Consider the following 17,762-nt stretch of genomic DNA (forward strand, 5'->3'; position numbering starts at 1 on the left):
AGCCTGCTCCACACACAGAGACCTGTCCTCAGCCTGCTCCACACACACTGAGACATCCGCAAGGCCGTGCTGTGAAGGCAGAGCTAATCCAGCCAATGATCACTGTGTCATTTCAACAACATATCCTGCGCAGCGATAAGGAAATGCAGATGTTCGTCTCCGCTCGCAGATCAGACGGCATTATCCGGGCTGCGCATTTCAGCCTGTCTGTCTCCACAGCTGGGTGGCTGAATGAGAAGCACACACACACACACACACATTCTAGAGAGTCTGTCCCCTCCCGCCTCTCCTCAGGGTTGGGGCTTATCTTGTGGTCATGGCCAGACAGAGGCAGCGGTGAACACTGTGGATTAGCACCCTGCCTGAGGAAACACATTTGATACAGGGCCCTGAGGAGCGACACAGGCAGCGCGCGCGCACACACACACACATAAACACACATACACATAACCCTAGTTTAAGATCAATGGTTTTCTAAAGCTACCATCTAACACACAATGAAAGTCCTGTCTGCAAGTGTTAGGGTAAGAATTCTTTGATGAAAGAAAGTGTGTTTGTTGTCTTAAAAAGCTTCCCAGACAACATCACACTCTGGTTCTCCTTGTTTTAGGTATGCCGTTTTGAATTTAAACTCCTAATTAATGCTGGGAGTAGAGAAAGTGTGTGTTCACCCCCGGTCTCTGCTGTTAGTGCCATTTGTTTGCTGGTGACCTCTGATTTCACAGTGCATTGAGTTCCTCCTGTTATGGACAAGAGGGTTTTTTGCTGACAACAGAAGAAACCTTATCTGTTAAATAAGTAATTCCCCAACTGCACAGTGAGTTTGCCAGCAGCGAAATATTGGGATTGCTGAAAAGGCAGCCACAGAAACACGCAAGGGAAAAGGACTAGTCCTACACTTCGTATCACCTTCTCAGGAAAACCACGCTCTCTATGAACAGGGCACATTTGACTGTGTTTGTTGCAAACCCAAGTTTGTATGTGTTTGTGTGAGCGTGTGTGTGAGAGAGAGGACCACATTGCAGTGGGTTAAGTAGCAATACAATAGTACCTGGCCACCTGTCTGAAGGTCTGCGATTGAGCTCCTGATTGGTGTGATGGCTGGACTGGCTTTGAGGTGGGGACGGAGGATGGATGGGGGGAGGGATGGATGGAGGGATGCCGGGCGATGGATGTGCTGGCACCTAGTGTCGTGGGTTCTGCCTGAGTGCTGGAGAGCTCTCCAGTAACGTTGATGCATGGCCATGAATTATATTAGGCCTTGGCAGCTGTTCACTCTCAAATTCATCTCAGCAGTCATTGGGTTATTTATTTATTTACACCATTTGTCAAAAGTGTTTTTACCATGCACAAAAAAAAAACATCTTAAAGGGAAATTAACAGGCAGATTTAGTATAGGGTTGAGAAAAGGTTGTCGGAATACGAGAGGCCATTGTGGCAGCAAGGTGTGAACCCACACCGCTCTGATGGGGATCTTTGTTTTCCTGGTCAGAAGAAGGCACTGTGAACACCAGACTGATGTTCTCTGAAAGCATCCCAAGCACCTGACTGGGACCGCTGAATAACACCTCTCTCTGGCCCTGTCTCGGTGGTGCCCGGCGGAGATAGGACGCACGCTCTCATCCTTTTGTTCAACCCTGACATGGCTATTCGGACCCCTTTGTTCTGGGAGGAGAGCCCCATTCACAGCGCGCCCGGGGAACAAATTGAATCTGGTTGACAATTAATAGCCGTGCAGCATGTTTAATTAAGAGCATGTAGCCAGCGAGCGACGTGCTGGAGATAAACAGAGGAGAGCTGGAGAGAGCCACACCAGCCACACAAAGAAGCGTCCGTCTGCCTGATCGATCCACAGCCGTCTGGGGGAAAGGAGGCTTCACAAAGAGCACAGCACAGCACTGCTCTCCCTCTCTGTCTCGGTTTAACTCTCTCATTCACTGTGTCTCTCCCCTCTCTCTCGGTCTCTCTTTCTTTCTCTCTGTCTCCCTGTCTCACCGTTGCTCTCTCTTTCTCTCTCTGTCTCCCTCTCTGCTCCTCTCAATAGTACAAAGTTTTAGAGGGGAGAGAGATCTTAGACTGATAAGACACTGCAGATGGACCGTGCAGACACACAGACAGACAGACAGACAGACAGACAGGGAGCAGGGGGTAGGACAGGTAACGAGGTGGCTCCACATAACCTCCTGAAAAGAGTCTCGCTGAGGCTTTTCATTAGGTGGTAACATACCTTTGATAGAGATGACCTTGATGATGATGATGATGATGATGATTAATGTGTTGGTTAGTCATTGATGCGAGTGCAGGCTGGGGTGGGCCTGGCCGTGTCATTGAGAAGGTAAACATGGAGAGTCAAGGGGAGCTGAGGCAGGGTTTCACTGTGTCTGTCTGTCTGTACGACTGTGACCTTCACACACCCACATTCCCGCTATTGTAACATGAACACAACGAGGCAGGGAGCCAACGGAGAGGCACGCAAAGTGTGTGTGAGTACGAGAGAGAGAGAGAGAGAGAGAGAGAGAGAGAGAGAGAGGGAGAGAGGGAGAGAGAGAGGGAGAGAGGGAGGGAGAGAGAGAGAGAGAGAGAGGGAGAGAGAGAGAGAGCGAGGGAGGGAGGGAGGGAGAGAGAGAGAGAGAGAGAGAGAGAGAGAGAGAGAGAGAGAGAGAGCGAGGGAGGGAGGGAGGGAGGGAGAGAGAGAGGGAGAAGAGAGGATGACAGGCTCTCTTATAGGCCAACAATAGCTGGCCAGGCCAGCCGATATGCTGGACAGATAGCCCAAACACACTTCAATTAAAGAGCGCCCTCCTCCACAACCAACAATCAAATCAGTCAATGTAATGGCTGAGAGAAAGAGAGAGACAGAGACCGTCGTATGTGTGTGTGTGTGTGTGTGTGTGTGTGTGGAAGAGATACAGATATAAACTCCAGCTGTAAGGCTGACAGACAAAGGGTGATCCCCTATGTTGACGAGCAGCTGTGAAAAAAGACAGTTTCTGTTGACTAATTGGCCTGGGCAGTTGTGGGTTAGCCATCCCTTTGGTGGAGTTGTGGGCTTGTCTTTCTTTCATGTCTTCTCTCTCCGTCTCTGGAGTTGAGCGGCCGACTATCTGTAGAGGGTGTGTACACTTCATATACTCTATCTGTTCTCCAGTCATCCTGAGACTGAGCCTCTCTCTTTCTCTTTCTCCGTGGTTCTTGTTGAATAGGATATGTTTCAGGGTTTTTTTTATACGGAAGACATCTTTTACTTTTTGTGTATCACAGTCAGTTCCTGTGGAATAACACATCTCCCCCTGTGTCTGAGTCGGGCTCCCTGTCTCTCTCCTGTCAGACCACTCTCCACTGTTAGCTTTCCAGCTCCCACCTCATGGATGGATTAGAAATGTGCTGATCTGAGCGAGAGGAACTTTCTTTAACCTCGCACCAACACAGGCATTGTATTGTATGTCTGTAAGATCAATGCTCATCCTTTACACACGCGTGTGTGCGCCGACGCACACACGCACGCGTTCAAATGGAGGCGTTATTTCACCGAGATTCCAGTAGGTAGTTTTAGGTGGAATCTCGGATTGAAAGTTAGAAATTGGTTTCACGCAAGGGTGCCCCAGTCATTTGCCGACTGAATAGTGGAACTCAGCGGATAATGCAGGCACTAATTGATTCTGGGGGCCTAAAATAAATAGTTTCGAGTTATATGAGACTCATGCCACTGATTTGGGTGTTTCGGGAGATGGGGGACCCTCTGCCCCTGGCTCCCTCCTAAGAAGAGGCCTTCAAATGAAGGCTGACATCCCTTGATTGATGCGAGGAGAGCGGTGACCTTATAGAGGCTACTGTCCCATCGGTTTTGACTGACATTGATGGTCTTTGACTCTCTAGAGGATCTGACATTTAAACATGTACCTCCAACATAAAGCCTCAACAATCCGCCTCTGGTACTTTGTTATCACAACCCATTCAATCATCATCGGCATTTATCGTCAGTAATGGAGAGCATACTTCTGAACTGCGCTCGGTCTCTTCAGAATTCAAGACAGAAAGTCAAACTGTTGGTGAGTCATGCCCCTGTCTACAGTAGCTCCGCCAGGTGATTGAGATGCACCTCTCCTCCACAAAGTTTGACAGAGGTTCCCGGAGTTTGGCTCGGAGGCCGTCGAGGAGGGGAGTTGTGTCGAGGAGAAAAGTACAGCCTGGAACAGCCTGGCGTCTGGCTGCTGGGGGGCGGGGGAAGGTCGGCGTCATGGCGGCTTGTACGTCCACGCTCCGTTCTCCTTGGTCGGTCTGTCAGCGGGGGGACGGACACCCTGCGGCACTCATGATGAAGAGGACGTGGCGTGCGAGCGCCAGAGGTCAGACCGCCACGGGGTGCCAGGAAGTGAACCTGGCCGCGCCCCGCGGAGCCGTGCACGGCGTCGCGCGCTTACGACTAATGAAGCTCCACTCGCCCTCGCCAGGACCAGACTCTCGCCCCACACTTCCCCGTTCCTCCTGCCGGTTGGAGATGGAGCGAGGGAGGAGGAGAACTCGGTGATGGAGAGGGTGACAGAGAGGGAGGAGGCTATAGAAAAGAAATGGAGACCAGAAGACGGATAGAAAAAGACCGGGAGAGAGAGAGAGGAAGAGAGAGAGAGAGAGAGAGAGAGAGAGAGAGAGAGAGAGAGAGAGAGAGAGAGAGAGAGAGAGAGAGAGTGGGGTAATAGACTCATTACAGAATACACCTCTCTCAAGGGTAAAGCAGTAGGAGGTCCCGTATGGGATGTACATCAGATAGCTTAGGGAAGTCCATGGCTCCAACCACTGGGTCACACCACTGCCTAATTACGGATGACAGAGACAGATGCCTTTCATTCCATTCACTTTATGTCTCTTTCACATCTCTCACACAACGACAGACACACACCCACACTAACACACACACACACCCACGCACACACACAGACACGTCAGCTCCTAGATCCATTCCCATATAAACCCCTCTCCTCCTTCCTCCCAGTTTATCGCCTGCTTGATCATCCCACACTCTGTCTCTTTCTCCTCCTCCTCTCATTCTCGTTCCTCCACTCAATCTGTCTGCCCTCAGCTCTGGTCTCCTCACTGTCGGTCTGATGGTTACATACACAGACAGCACACACACACACACACACACACTTAACACACACACACACAGAAACACACAGTCACACACACACTTAGTGGGGGAGGGTGGGGGGCGTGTCCAGTAGTGGTGTGTCCACAGTGCTCTCACAAGTCTAAATGATGACATTCTCTCAAACAACAGTTCCATTTCCATCCCACACCGGCGTCATGGCACCAAAGCCAAAACAATCTCACCGAGTGCCAACTCCTTCTCTCTCCGGTCGCCTGTTGTCCTCCCCTCCTCATCTCCTACCCGTGGGACCAGCAGTGCCTCTCTATCCAGCCACCATTTTGTCTTGCTCCTGCTCCAGAGTGCGGGGGGCCTGCCACGGTAAACAAACTGAAAGCAGGCCTCTGTAGCATTGATCGCGGGCGCAGGGAGGCATGCAGCGGTGAGAAGAGCAGTCTTCCCAGGAGAGACTCTCCTCTCCCAGCCTCTCCTACAGAGGACCAGCATGTGAAGCAGAATGTGAAGAAAGGCATTGACCAGCAACTGGAAAACATCTAAGCCATTCAGGATCAATGCAGAATTGATCCCTGTTCTATGTATAATGTAGACTTGTGGGCGCCCAAGCTGCTCCTCTGCCCCCCCTCCCTCCCCCCCCCTCTCCTGCTGAATGGGGTGGGGGGGGTGGAGCGGGGGGGGGTGGGGTGGTGCACTGGACTTCGGGAGCTCTGGATGGCCACGCAGGTGAAACAGCCCGAGGTGTGTGTTTAAACTTACAGTAAGGCCTTTATAGATGAGATGAACTCGTCTGTCCAGAAGCCAGGGGAGATGCGAGAGATACCTCATTCCACCTGTGGCTGCCTCGTGTAGCTCACCTGTCATGGCGCTCATCACGCTGTGTTATCTGGGCACAAGCTACAGCGGGTGAGTCCTCAAAACCGGTGGACGTGAGTGGGGTGGGGGTGGGGTGGGCAAAGAGCATCACTGGTAGTGTAGAAGGGCAGCAGTAAGCAGAGTTCACCCAGGACTGATCACTCAGGCCGGGATGCCAGCGTCGTCGTCCTGGGCATCCCGAGCAGCAGGCATCCCGAGGAAGCCCCATGCAGAGCTTAATGAGCGACGGCATGCTGGAGAGGCCATCTTTAACCCTGCTCAGGGACCCGTACAGCAGTCCTGCTTCTCTCCAGCAGATGCCAAGTACAGCTGTCAACAGCTCCATACACTATTGTTACACCTCTCCCTCCATCCCTCCATCCCTCTTCCTCTATCTCCATCCCTCTTCCCATCTCTCCATCCCTCTCCCTCCATCCCTCTATCCCTCTTCCCATCTCTCCATCCCTCTCCCTCCATCCCTCCATCCCTCTTCCCTCCCTATAGTGGTATCGTTGTCTCTATCTGAGCTGGAGGTTACACCGCCTAGAATCCTCCATCCTCTCTATCCACTGTTAAAGGAGTAACACGGCCGTGTGAGATTATATGGATAGCACCGTACTGTATATATTATTGGGAGGACATTAAGGATTCATGAACAAAAAAACAAGCACAACGATTCAGTTAGGGGGCTGCACTTTGCAGGATCGAAGTGAAGCCCAGTTTTTAATCACAAGACCTTCACAGTTGTCCTGTTTCAAATGCATTTGTCTTCGGCACAGTCATACTTTATCTTTCTCACTCTTTTTCGATTATTCCCACCTTTTCCCCTCTCCTCTTTAGCTCAATTTCTTCCTCCCTGTCACTGTGTCTAATTCCACCTGACAGTGTCTTGTGGAGTCCCAGGGTGGTGATGTGCAGGCTAGCCCTCCCTTCCTGTTTCCATCCATTTGCTCCTGGCCCAGAGCAGGTCAGGTTCCTGGGCTGCCCTGGAGGAAATATCAGATGGCCTGTCTCTGTGAGGCTGGGATCCTGGTGAGCTGGGTGCTCATGAAGGCTCCTCTCTCCATATCCCTCCTCCCCAGCCCCTCTCACCCATTCTTCTCCACTTCCTGCTTTCAAGTGCAGGCCAAGGTCAGCACTTTGAGGAAGCCCCTCCCACCCCCACCCCCTCCCCTCCCCAGAAGGCTGGCTGCAGGCGCTTGTCCTCTGCCCTGCTCTAACCTGGCTCACAAGCCTCCCAGGTTTTCTTCTCCTTGCTCCATCATATTCATTTCATTAGGCAGGGCTTTTACTGCAATCAATACCTTTACTAAAGTTGTTTTTCTGATAGCTGTGCGTTTAATAGCTTTTCATTAGCGCCATACGGCCCCAACACTAACAGGAATACTACTGTAGTGTTACTGGGTACAATATCCATAGTTGTTGATTGTGGAATCTCTTTGTGAATAGATGATGCAGCCGTATTAAGGGAATACAGCACCAGTGTCTGTAGTGTCAGTAGAACTGTGTCATAGCAGATGTTTGAGCTTCTGAAACTACGATTAGACAGTCACACAACGGCAAATCCCTTTTGTATTCAAATAGTGAGCGGGGCGTGCGTGCCTCACACATCCCTCCCCCAGGCACCATCACCCCGTCCATCTCTGTCTCTGTCAGATCAAATAGTGGGAGCAAGCAGGAGAGAGAGAGAGAGAGAGAGAGAGAGAGAGAGAGAGAGAGAGAGAGAGAGAGAGAGAGAGAGAGAGACAGGAAGAGAGAGAGAGCGAGAAAGGACGAGAGAGGAAAAAATCAAGAGGGGGGGGTGGTGGTGGGGGGGGAACATTATGGATGGTGTTTAGAGACAGGTGTCTGATGTGCCCTGAGATAATGCCAAAAGACTTGTATCTCTCCTTTTAATGGAACGGCGACAGTTGTTTGGAGTGATCAGGACTGTCATCCCACACGCTGGAGCGTTGATCCTCTCAGCGCGGCTCTTCGCTCTCATAAATCAAGGCACCTGGAGCAGGAGAGGAGCAGCCCCACACAGCCCCGGCTCTGGGTCAGGTCTGGGGCCATGGGGCCAGCCTGTCAAGGGCTCGTATGGAGACAGTACAGGGCAACACAATGTGTGAAGGCCTAATAGTTGCTGTCAGATCAACTCCACAAAGAGATGTCCCCGTCTCCCAAATAGTCATTACACCTGATTCTGAGACAACCAAAGATGTCTTTGAGGGGTGGGAAGGTGTTGGGGGGGGGGGGGGGGGGGGGTGGGGGGGGGGGTCAAACGATGTTTATTTCCTGAGTGCTGTCTGTGGCAGCCTCTTTGCCTGGTGCCAAGAATGGAATGGGGTGAATATGTTAGTGTCATCTCCCATTTCAAATAGGCAGACATTTCAAAAGCTGATTCTCTCTGGAGAAAATGTTGCACTTCCACAGTGAAAATATCATCTGAGAAGCGATACAGTAAAAGCCAGTCATCTCAAAATGAATTCTCTCTTTTTCGGAGGCTCTCACCTCAGTGTTTAGGAGAGCCAGACACCAGTGCCTACTGGGGGGGTGGCGGGGAGACGGGTGGTGGGAGGAGGAGGGGAGAGAGACTCACTTGATGAGTGTAGGAATGACACTTCATAAGGAGCAAGTTAATGATATGCCAGGATGAGACAGGTAGCAGTAATCAGATTCTCTGATTGTAACACAGCCTTATCAGGAGACTGGAGAGGAGGACATACACACACACACACTCACACACTCACACCTAGATGGCTGTGTCATGTTGCAGAGCGGGCGGCTGTACTACCGGCGGGTGTCACGGCTTTGGGGAGACAAAGGAGACAAATGAGATTGCTGCTACCCTGCAAACAGCTCCAGGTTGCTTGCCTCCGGAGAATGAAGGGGCCTCTTTGCATCCGTCGTGTCAATTAGAGTGGCTAGTACTCATACTCAGGCTGTTGCCCATCTAGTTTACATTGATTTGAGGTGTTTACCTTGCGCTCTGAAGGCACTTTACCTTTCCCTCAGTCGGATAGAGTCAAGCAGGTCTTTTTCTGCCGCTAGTTAAAGCCCCAGTTCTGGAGGGGAGGGCTGCGAGGCAGGTAAGTGTAGACTCCTGACAGCCTTGTGGGACTGAGGTGGAGACTCACTGTACTGTACCATAATAAGAAGCCCCTCCTGATGCTTCCCGTGTGTGGGAGTCGGGGCTGCAGACAGTGAGGTCAGCAGATAGAGTCCCGAGCCTGTTGACAGCTGCTGGCTTGACTTTGATGCACCATCAGCGATCAGCACTGTGCTCGGGCGCTCCGCTCCGCTCGGCCCACAGCCGCGTTCAGTCAACCTGAACGCACACTAGCCTCTCATTACAGCGCCCAAACTAACTTTGTCTCTCTGCAGCTGTTTAACGGCCGCACGGCTGTTTTTGTTTGTTTTCTCGCCGTAAGATTATTGCACCTTTATGGTTGATCGGGGGGTTGGAATGATCCCTGGCATCTGTTCAGAGAGGGGTGGGGGGAGGTGGTGGTGAGGGATGGGGGGGAGTGGGGTGGGGCAGAGAGAGGGAGCGTGAGCGAGGTAGAATCTCCACTTGTCTTTTATTAACCGGACCAATCGGGCGTTGGTGCTGGTGCTTGTGCTGGCCTGTGGACTTTTAAGACGAGAGTGATGGAGAGGGCTGTGTGCTAATAAGCACAGAGGTTATAGCGAGAGGTTACTCATGTACATTCATTCCTCCCAAAATGAGCTTGCTGCCTCCGCCGCTGTTGGAGCAAGGGAATTAATCTAGTCACTGCACCTTTATTGTAATTTAGGCCTACTTCCAGCTTCATGCTGAAAAGTTACTTTTTTAAGACCGCTGGTGGTATACGGCAAGCTTATGTTTTTCATTCTTTTTGTACAGGATAGCCTGTTTTTCTGCCATACATCTTTGTGGGCCATATGTGAATATTGAACTACAAAGTATACTTGGTGCCAGCGTCTTAGCTGACACAGTGAGTGTAACACTTTCTCTTTTTTCCGTGTGATCCATATGCTTTTTTCTTCACTGGTTGTTCTCCGGAGTAGAAGGTTTTGGCTCATTCACTCAACAAAGCTGTGCTCTGTGGGTGTTGATATTCCTCATTTTATTGTGGATATTTGCTGAGCCAAAAAAGGCCTGCCTCCTGAAGTTCTAAAAGAGAACAGGAGCAGCCCTCATCTCCTCTTGACAGCCTCCCCCCTCCCCAGCCTCCCCAGCCTCCACTTCATTCAGACTCCGTCTTGTCACGCCGCGGCCGCCTCCGGTCGTTATGGCAGACGAACAGGAAGTTAATCAACGCTGCATTATCTCCCATCCTGCACCTGGAGGCGAGGGTGCCAGTCATGCTACCCCCACCCCAGCGGGACCCCTGCCAGCCTGGGAGCCCCTTGCGCCCCGGTGCCCCCGGAGGCCCCTCGGGCTGCCAGTGTGTGCCAGGGCACACTGGTGACATAGAGCCAGGGGAGCCCGCTGCTAGCCACAGATTTACTATGGTGGCCATGTGCATGTGTGTGTATATGTGTGTTTGTGAGAGAGAGAGAGAGAGAGAGAGAGAGAGAGAGAGAGAGAGAGAGAGAGAGAGAGAGAGAGAGAGAGAGAGAAAGACAGAGAGAGAGAGAGAGAGAGAGAGAGAGAGAGAGAGAGAGAGAGAGAGAGCAAGGAGATTTATGGGTCTGATTGTACCTCTTATTGCTGCTATTTTAGTCCAGGCTGACATTATTGCTGTTGACATTATTGCCCCATGTGGACAAAAAAAGTAACAACACGTTGGTACAGGCATACACTCAGTTTATTGACACAAACTCACACACACACACACACATTTAGAAATACTAACATACCAATATGTGCACACACAAATACAAGTCTGCAGATGTTGAAAAGATGATATTATTGGGGCAGACGTCTCCAGGTCTGTCTCTGCCTCCCCGTCTAGCTCGGTGTGACTGTCAGCAGCTGACAAATGCTCCGGCTGAGGAAGGAATTGCTGCCTGTCACTGGTAATCATTAGGTTGTCTGGCAGCATCCAAAGTGCTTTTATTTCTGTCCATTGGTTTGGTGGGAAAATAGGAGGGTAAGGTCTAGCCTGCCTTACCCCAGTGGGAGAATGACGCAGGAAGCAGCACGGTCAATGACAACCATGTCTGCAGTAAGCTGTCCCTATCTACTTCAGGGGCTGGAAACTAGTGTCTTTGTTTACATGGCTGTCCATGGCCTCTCTGTACGCTGGTGCTCTGAGCACAATGTGTCAGTTGCTCTGTGAGCGAGGCGTGGCTACGATTTGCAGGTTAAAGACGGGATTTGGTCCGTGCAGGAGTGTCAAGGTCAGATCAAAGAGACTTTGGGGAGGATCGGAGCGAAAATGTTAAAAGCCGATCAAGCCGAAACATCGAGGTGTCAGTCTTCCTGAGAGCACCTTGAAGTGTTCTGAGGAGAACTTGATCAAAGCGTGCTTAACAAAGATGGTCTCAGAAGATGGTCTGACCTCAGCTGCATGAGGTAGTCCCTCTCAGTGCTGCTTCTTCACCTGCCTCCAAGCCTAGCTCTGCCCCCCCATACCCCCCATACCCCCCCATACCCCCCCCCCCAACACACCCTCCACACGTCTCCTCTGTGTTTGTGCCGCTTGTTTGACTGTCTGAATATCAATGAAGCCGTCTCACCCGCGTATTAGAACCAGCACCACACCGTGATTAAAGATGACATATCTAAGCCTCTCTCTTTGCTCTCTCATCTCTCCTCTCCCCTCCTCTCCTCTGCCCCTCTCTCTCTCTCTTTGTTTCACAGGAGATTGCAGCCTACTTGATAACGTTTGAAAAGCATGAGGAATGGCTAACGACATCCCCTAAAACAAGGTAAGTGAGACACTTCCTGTGGAAAGAGCCCAAACAAGATAAGTTCACGGAGAAGTGTGTGAAAAAACGAACCTCCACAACCTCGACATTTTCAATAAGAGGTATTTTGGCAGGCAGTTTGCAGCAGTCCCTAAAGTACAGCTCAGCCTCGCACAACCCTCCCGATCAGGGTGAGATGTTTGATATTACTAGCTGCTGATGGCAGTTTGAGAAAACTTTCTTCACCTTTCAGACAGGCAAAGGGATATGAGTGTTGACTAATAATTGCTTTAAGTGAGCCAATTAACACAACATGCACTGCTGTGGTCTCTGCTGTGAGAATGAGATGCTAATGTGTTGGTATCAGTCTGCACATTCACAACCACTGGAGACCAGGGTGTGCTCTCGCATGGGAATGGGAATGTCATTAAGATATAGCCTGAAATAACTCACAAATCTTTGAGTTTTGTTATTCACTTATATAGCCCTGGGTTGTGTCAAACAAGAACACAGACAGACATGTCTAATCAACTTGTGTTCTTCTCTGGCTGGTGAAATAGAACGTCAAAAGTATTCTGATGTCATTTCCAGGTTGACAGTTTTGAGCTCTCATACTGTGTATCTGGCTGTGAGTTCGATTACCTTCCCATCTCTGATACTGTCAGCTCTTTGTTTGTTTAGCTTTGTCTAATCTCACAGTGCTGGGGATTGACTTTTCTGGCCTGCCTCAGACTATATGTCCACCTTGCCATCACAATCTCACACTTTGTAACTGGACAGAATGAAAACAGTCTGCTTACACACATACACACGCACACACACACCCACATACACATACACACACACACACACATATACACACACACACACACAGACACACACACATAGGCACATACACATACACATGCGTTCTAGCACACACACACATATCCACTCTGTGTTGTGTATCCTCCTCTCTCTTTTTGCACCATCTTTTGTGTTAACAGTACTCATCCATGTGTAATGTACCTAGGGCAATCTGACACAGAGCCCATCCCTCTCCTCTCTTCTTCTTTCCTCTCCTCTTCCTGCCTGGGACTTTAATAATGGCTCCACATAAAGACTGCCAATTATAAGCCGTTTCTCAGTGTAATTGTGGGAAGTGGCCCAGAGACTGCCCTCTGCCTCTTTTTTTATCATGAAGAACCCTTTCCCTCTTTACCCCCAAAAAGGAAATTCCACAAACCAGCTCCCTATGTCGTAAGATACAGGTTGCATATTTGACATTAGGCACTGTGTTATTACTCTCTCCAGGAACAAGCGATACTGCCGGCCCTGTTATCTGGTTCAAGTAGAATAAATTAAATGAAAAATTAGAAATTAAGTCCCAGCATTAGGGTGTTCGAAGAGAACAGAAGCATTACCACAGGGCCTGATAAAACCCTGCTATGAATGGCTCTTGAATTAGTCTTCTTTACTCATACTGCAAGACCTGGTTCATCACCCAGCTAGTTGAAGTGGCCATGGTCACTTCCTGCTCATGATCCTTTTCTGGCTGTGGTTGGCTCTAGTGGACATCCTGGAGTATCAGTGGCTGTCACCTGTCAGTCTGTCCCAGCTCCCCAGGGTCCTAGAGCCCAGTGGTCGACCTGCTGTCATGATCCATGTGTGTTTGCTGCTGCCTCAGTGGACATGGCACTGAGCGATGGGCCCGGCAGCCCCTCAGAGCAGTGGACAGGAGCAGAGCTGCACTTCACATGGATGAGAGGAGCCCTTATTGCTGCTGCGTTTATGGGAGGCAGGAAGGATGTGTGTTTGTGTATGTTCATGTCTGTGTGTGTGTGTGTGTGTGTGTGTGTACTTAAAAGGAAATTGTGAGAGAGTAGTTGTGAAGTGTTGAGCATAAAGTGTAGTGATGGATGGAGGGAAGGGGGCAGGATGTGTGTGTGTGTGTGTGTGTACTGTGTGTGTGTGTTTGTGTGGGTGTGATTGATGGAGTCTGATTGATGGCTGGCCTTTATGTGGATCTTTTGGCTCAAGGTCAGAGGTGAAAGGTCCCACAAGGGAGAGAACTGTGGTTATGGGCTACGCAGCAATTTGTCATTGCACACCTGGTGTGTGTACATGTATGTGAGTGTGTGTGCGTGAATGTATGTCTGGCTGTGTGTGTGTGTGTGGGTGTCATAGGCAGCAGGGTAAGCAGGGTGATTTTCCCCAGCCTGGAAGGCTCTCTGAGCGGGCTAGGGAGCAGAGATAAGTAGCAGGTCATGCATAGACAGCGAGTCTCTGCATGGCTGCACCACATGTGTGTGAGCACTCTGACACACACGGGTCGTAAACATGCGTGCAGGGCTGAAGGAGCTGACGCCAGCTGTTTGACCAAGGTGACACGCAACCCAGGACATGCCCTGAATAAAGATGACGCACCGTCAACAAGGAAGATTAGAAATTAGCCCAATCATGGATGTGCACACATGGATTCATTAGTGCCATTATGCACTCCCCGCGTCGGCCTATATTATCAATATCAGCGCCTTGTGTTTGGGTCAGCTCCTGTTAGTTTATCCTTCCAAAACCCCTGCCAGGGGAGCGGTGGATGATTGATATGGCCAGTCCTAGTAATACACATTCCCTTTCAGATAGGAAGTGCAACAGCGCTTAAAATCAATAGCAGCGCTCTCCCACTGACTGCTAGAACAGCACTACAGCTAATTCAGGCCGCACCTGTCAGAGACTGGAAACTCTTTCCCAACTCAGGCCTTACACTTTAATTTACACCCTCTGCCAGCCTGGCTTCCATTCCCATTAAAGGGAGAGCCTGGCATTATGGCTTTAATGAAGGCCACGGCCAGGGGGGTGATTTAAGATGGCCGTTACTGCACACCTCTCCTCTGTGAGGGGGGAACAGTCTTAAAGGGACAATTAGGATTTTCCCCTCCTATGTGAGTGCAGATGGCCATATTCATTCTTTCTTTTAACCTTTTAAAGAGCGGCTATCACTGGAGCCCTAGGACTGATGGAAGAAGGAGAGAAGGGAAGGGGAGAGGGAAAGGAGAGGAGAGGAGAGGAGAGGAGAGGAAAGGAGAGGAGAGGAGAGGGAAAGGAAAGGAGAGGAGAGGGGAAGGAAAGGAGAGGAGAGGAGAAGGGAAGGAAAAGAGAGGAGAGGGAAAGGAAAGGAGAGGAGAGGAGAAGGGAAGGAAAAGAGAGAAGAGGGAAAGGATAGGATAGATGAAGAGAGCGCACGGAAGGAGAAGAGGATGCTAACCAGCAGGGGTAGCACAGAAAGCCAGTCAGTCTAGATGACAATTGGACGGTTTAAAACCAACCTCCTACCGAGCGGCAGCCAATGGCCTGGCATCCCTGTCTGTCATGGAAGACAGTAATGAACCCTGGCGGTGCCTTTAGACTGGTTCGAGCCAGAGGAGGACAGGGGGTGGAGCTAGGTGGAGCTAGCTGATAGGCCTGCAGTGTTGTCTGCCAGGAGAGATGACCCACCTGAGTGTAGTGCAGCATCCTTCAAATGACATACATTAGTGTTTGGTGTCTGGCACAGTGAAACATGACTGTCTCCTTTTCAACTGGTTGGTTACGTGGATTGTGTCCGTTAACGACAGCCCATCACAAACACCAGCGGAGGACAGAGTCCCAGTCCTGTTCTTTTGACCCTGATGTGTTGTGTTCCATTGTTTGTGTGTGTGTGTCCCTGAGTTACATTCCTTCCCCTGTTCCCCTCAGTAGTCAGTGTGAACAAACTTGGACTTATTATGGCTCCTAAAAGCTGTTGCTGGAGCAGAGGGCTGTGTCAGCTGTTCACCTCTGCTTCCAGACAAGCTCCGGACACACATACACACGTGCACACACACACACACATGCCACTCTGTTATATTGAAACTATCAAGCAATAAGTAGTGTGCCTCAATGGGCCCAACAATGACAGTGAACCCAGATGCCCCTGTGTCCCAGCCCAATAGCCCTCTCTCCCCCTACTCCTCACACACACACACACACACACACACACACACACACACACACACACACACACACACACACACACACACACACACACACACACACACACCTACACACATACACACACACACACAGTAGCAGCTCTCCAAAATGAAGGGCGGTCCCCTCAGACAACTTCCAAAGACAATGCTTTTATTAAAACCTACAGCAGCTCCGCCCCAGAGGCCCAGACACACCAACAACGCAGCCGCACGGAGAGGCCAGCACAATCTACTAATGACTGCTGCTTTGCTATTGTGTGCAGTCTTTGTGGGAATGTGTGTGTGTGTTTGGGTCTGTGTTTGCTTGTTCTTGCTTTAACGGGTGCGTTGTGTCCGTTAGTGTGTATGCTTCTGCATGCGTGTGTGTGTGAAGAACATTTACATTTACATTTACATTTAGTCATTTAGCAGACGCTCTTATCCAGAGCGACTTACAGTAAGTACAGGGACATTCCCCCGAGGCAAGTAGGGTGAAGTGCCTTGCCCAAGGACACAACATCAGTTGGCATGACCGGGAATCGAACTGGCAACCTTCGGATTACTAGCCCGATTCCCTCACTGCTCAGCCATCTGACTCCATCCATCACTACATGGGACTGTAGAAGGAGGATGGGCTTGTGCATCTGCTTGTGTGGAAGTATACATAAGCCCTGTATGAGCGTGCTCATGTGTCTGTGAAAATGTGTGCTGTTGTGCTTAGCATAAGTAATGAGATTTTAAATGTGTGTGCGTGTGTGTGGGTGGGGGGTTGGGTGGGCATGTTTGTATGTCTTTGTGAATCAGGTCCTTGTGTAAACTGATAGAAGAGCTGCCACACGGTGTGTGTTAATGCGTTGTTTTTGCACGTGTGTGCTGGCGTGCATGTGTGCTTGTGTGGACATGTGATTGTATGCACGCATGCGAGTGCATGCCGGTGTGTGTGTGTGAGGCACGTGTGTGTGAGGCGCATGTGTCTGAGAAGGGCGTCTGATGGTGTTTGGGCCTAATGCTTTGTGGCACTGGTTGGCTGGCAGTGGTTCAGAGGAGAGTAGAGAAGGACGAGAGGAGCAGAAGGTATAGAGGGAGAGAGAGTACGGAGAGTGCGGAAGGAGACAGACAGAGAGAGAGAGAGGAGGGGCAGGGGGAGAGGGAGGGGGGTTGAAGGGAAAGTGTTGCTTTTGAGACAACATAACAGTGGGTCAAACATTGGAAAAAAAATCCAATACAAGAAAGCCAACCTTGCATGCTGTTATTTTGAATAAAACATGAATTGAACTGATATATTTCAGCCACACATTTGGCATAGAAATCCTGTATAACATGACTTCACTTTCCTTGCATATTCTTTTTGCCTTTCACTTTAAAAGCACCATCCAGGCTGTAAGCAAGTTTAGTTTGTTCTGATGGGGCACCTTTTCCCTGGCTACTGCTTTCTGACTGGCCCTAGAGGACACTCTGTCCCTGGATGCCTCTGCCTAGCCTGGGCCCCACCAAGGGCAGCCTGGTCCCGCTCTGCCCTGCCCACATGGGGCCCTCCGGCCTGGGGGACCAACCCTCCAGAGGCAGCCTAGAGGACAGGTTAGGGTACAGCCAAGTAGACAAAGAAAGAGGGAGAGAAGAGAGCAAAGGAGAACATGAAAAATGGTGATTGGAGAGATTGTGAAGATGATGGAGTGAGAGCGCTTTAGAGAATGGAAACATGTCGATAAGAGAAGAGAGTGGACGAGATGGAGATGGGGAGTAATGATGGATGGAGTGAGGAGGAAGGAGAGAGGGAGGAAGCTCCCACCAACAGAAAGAGGGCAGGAGAATCGGGGGGAACGGAGGAAGAATGAGCAGACAGTAAAATAGAGCAGGTAAACAGCAGATAGAGACAGAGTAAAGTGAGCGATGGATTCAATTGACAGATGGAGGGGAAAAAAGTCCTGTGGTTTTGAGAGGGAGGGAGGGAGAACGTAAACGGTCAATAGATGAGGGCTTGCACTGGGCCAAGCAGCTCAGCCTGCCAGCCAACCTGATAG

General features: G+C 50.4%; 1 protein-coding gene across 1 annotated transcript in view; it reads left to right on the plus strand.

Moving 5' to 3' along the window:
- The window catches only part of camta1a (calmodulin binding transcription activator 1a), a 219,065-nt gene that overhangs the window by 93,044 nt on the left and 108,259 nt on the right, over positions 1-17,762 (plus strand). Inside the window, exon 4 of the mRNA XM_067239907.1 lies at positions 11,727-11,794. Coding sequence (XP_067096008.1) covers positions 11,727-11,794 — 68 coding nt within the window. The remainder of the gene's footprint in view (positions 1-11,726; positions 11,795-17,762) is intronic.

The sequence above is a fragment of the Osmerus mordax genome, chromosome 7 (assembly GCF_038355195.1).
Source record: "Osmerus mordax isolate fOsmMor3 chromosome 7, fOsmMor3.pri, whole genome shotgun sequence".
Lineage (NCBI taxonomy): Eukaryota > Metazoa > Chordata > Actinopteri > Osmeriformes > Osmeridae > Osmerus > Osmerus mordax.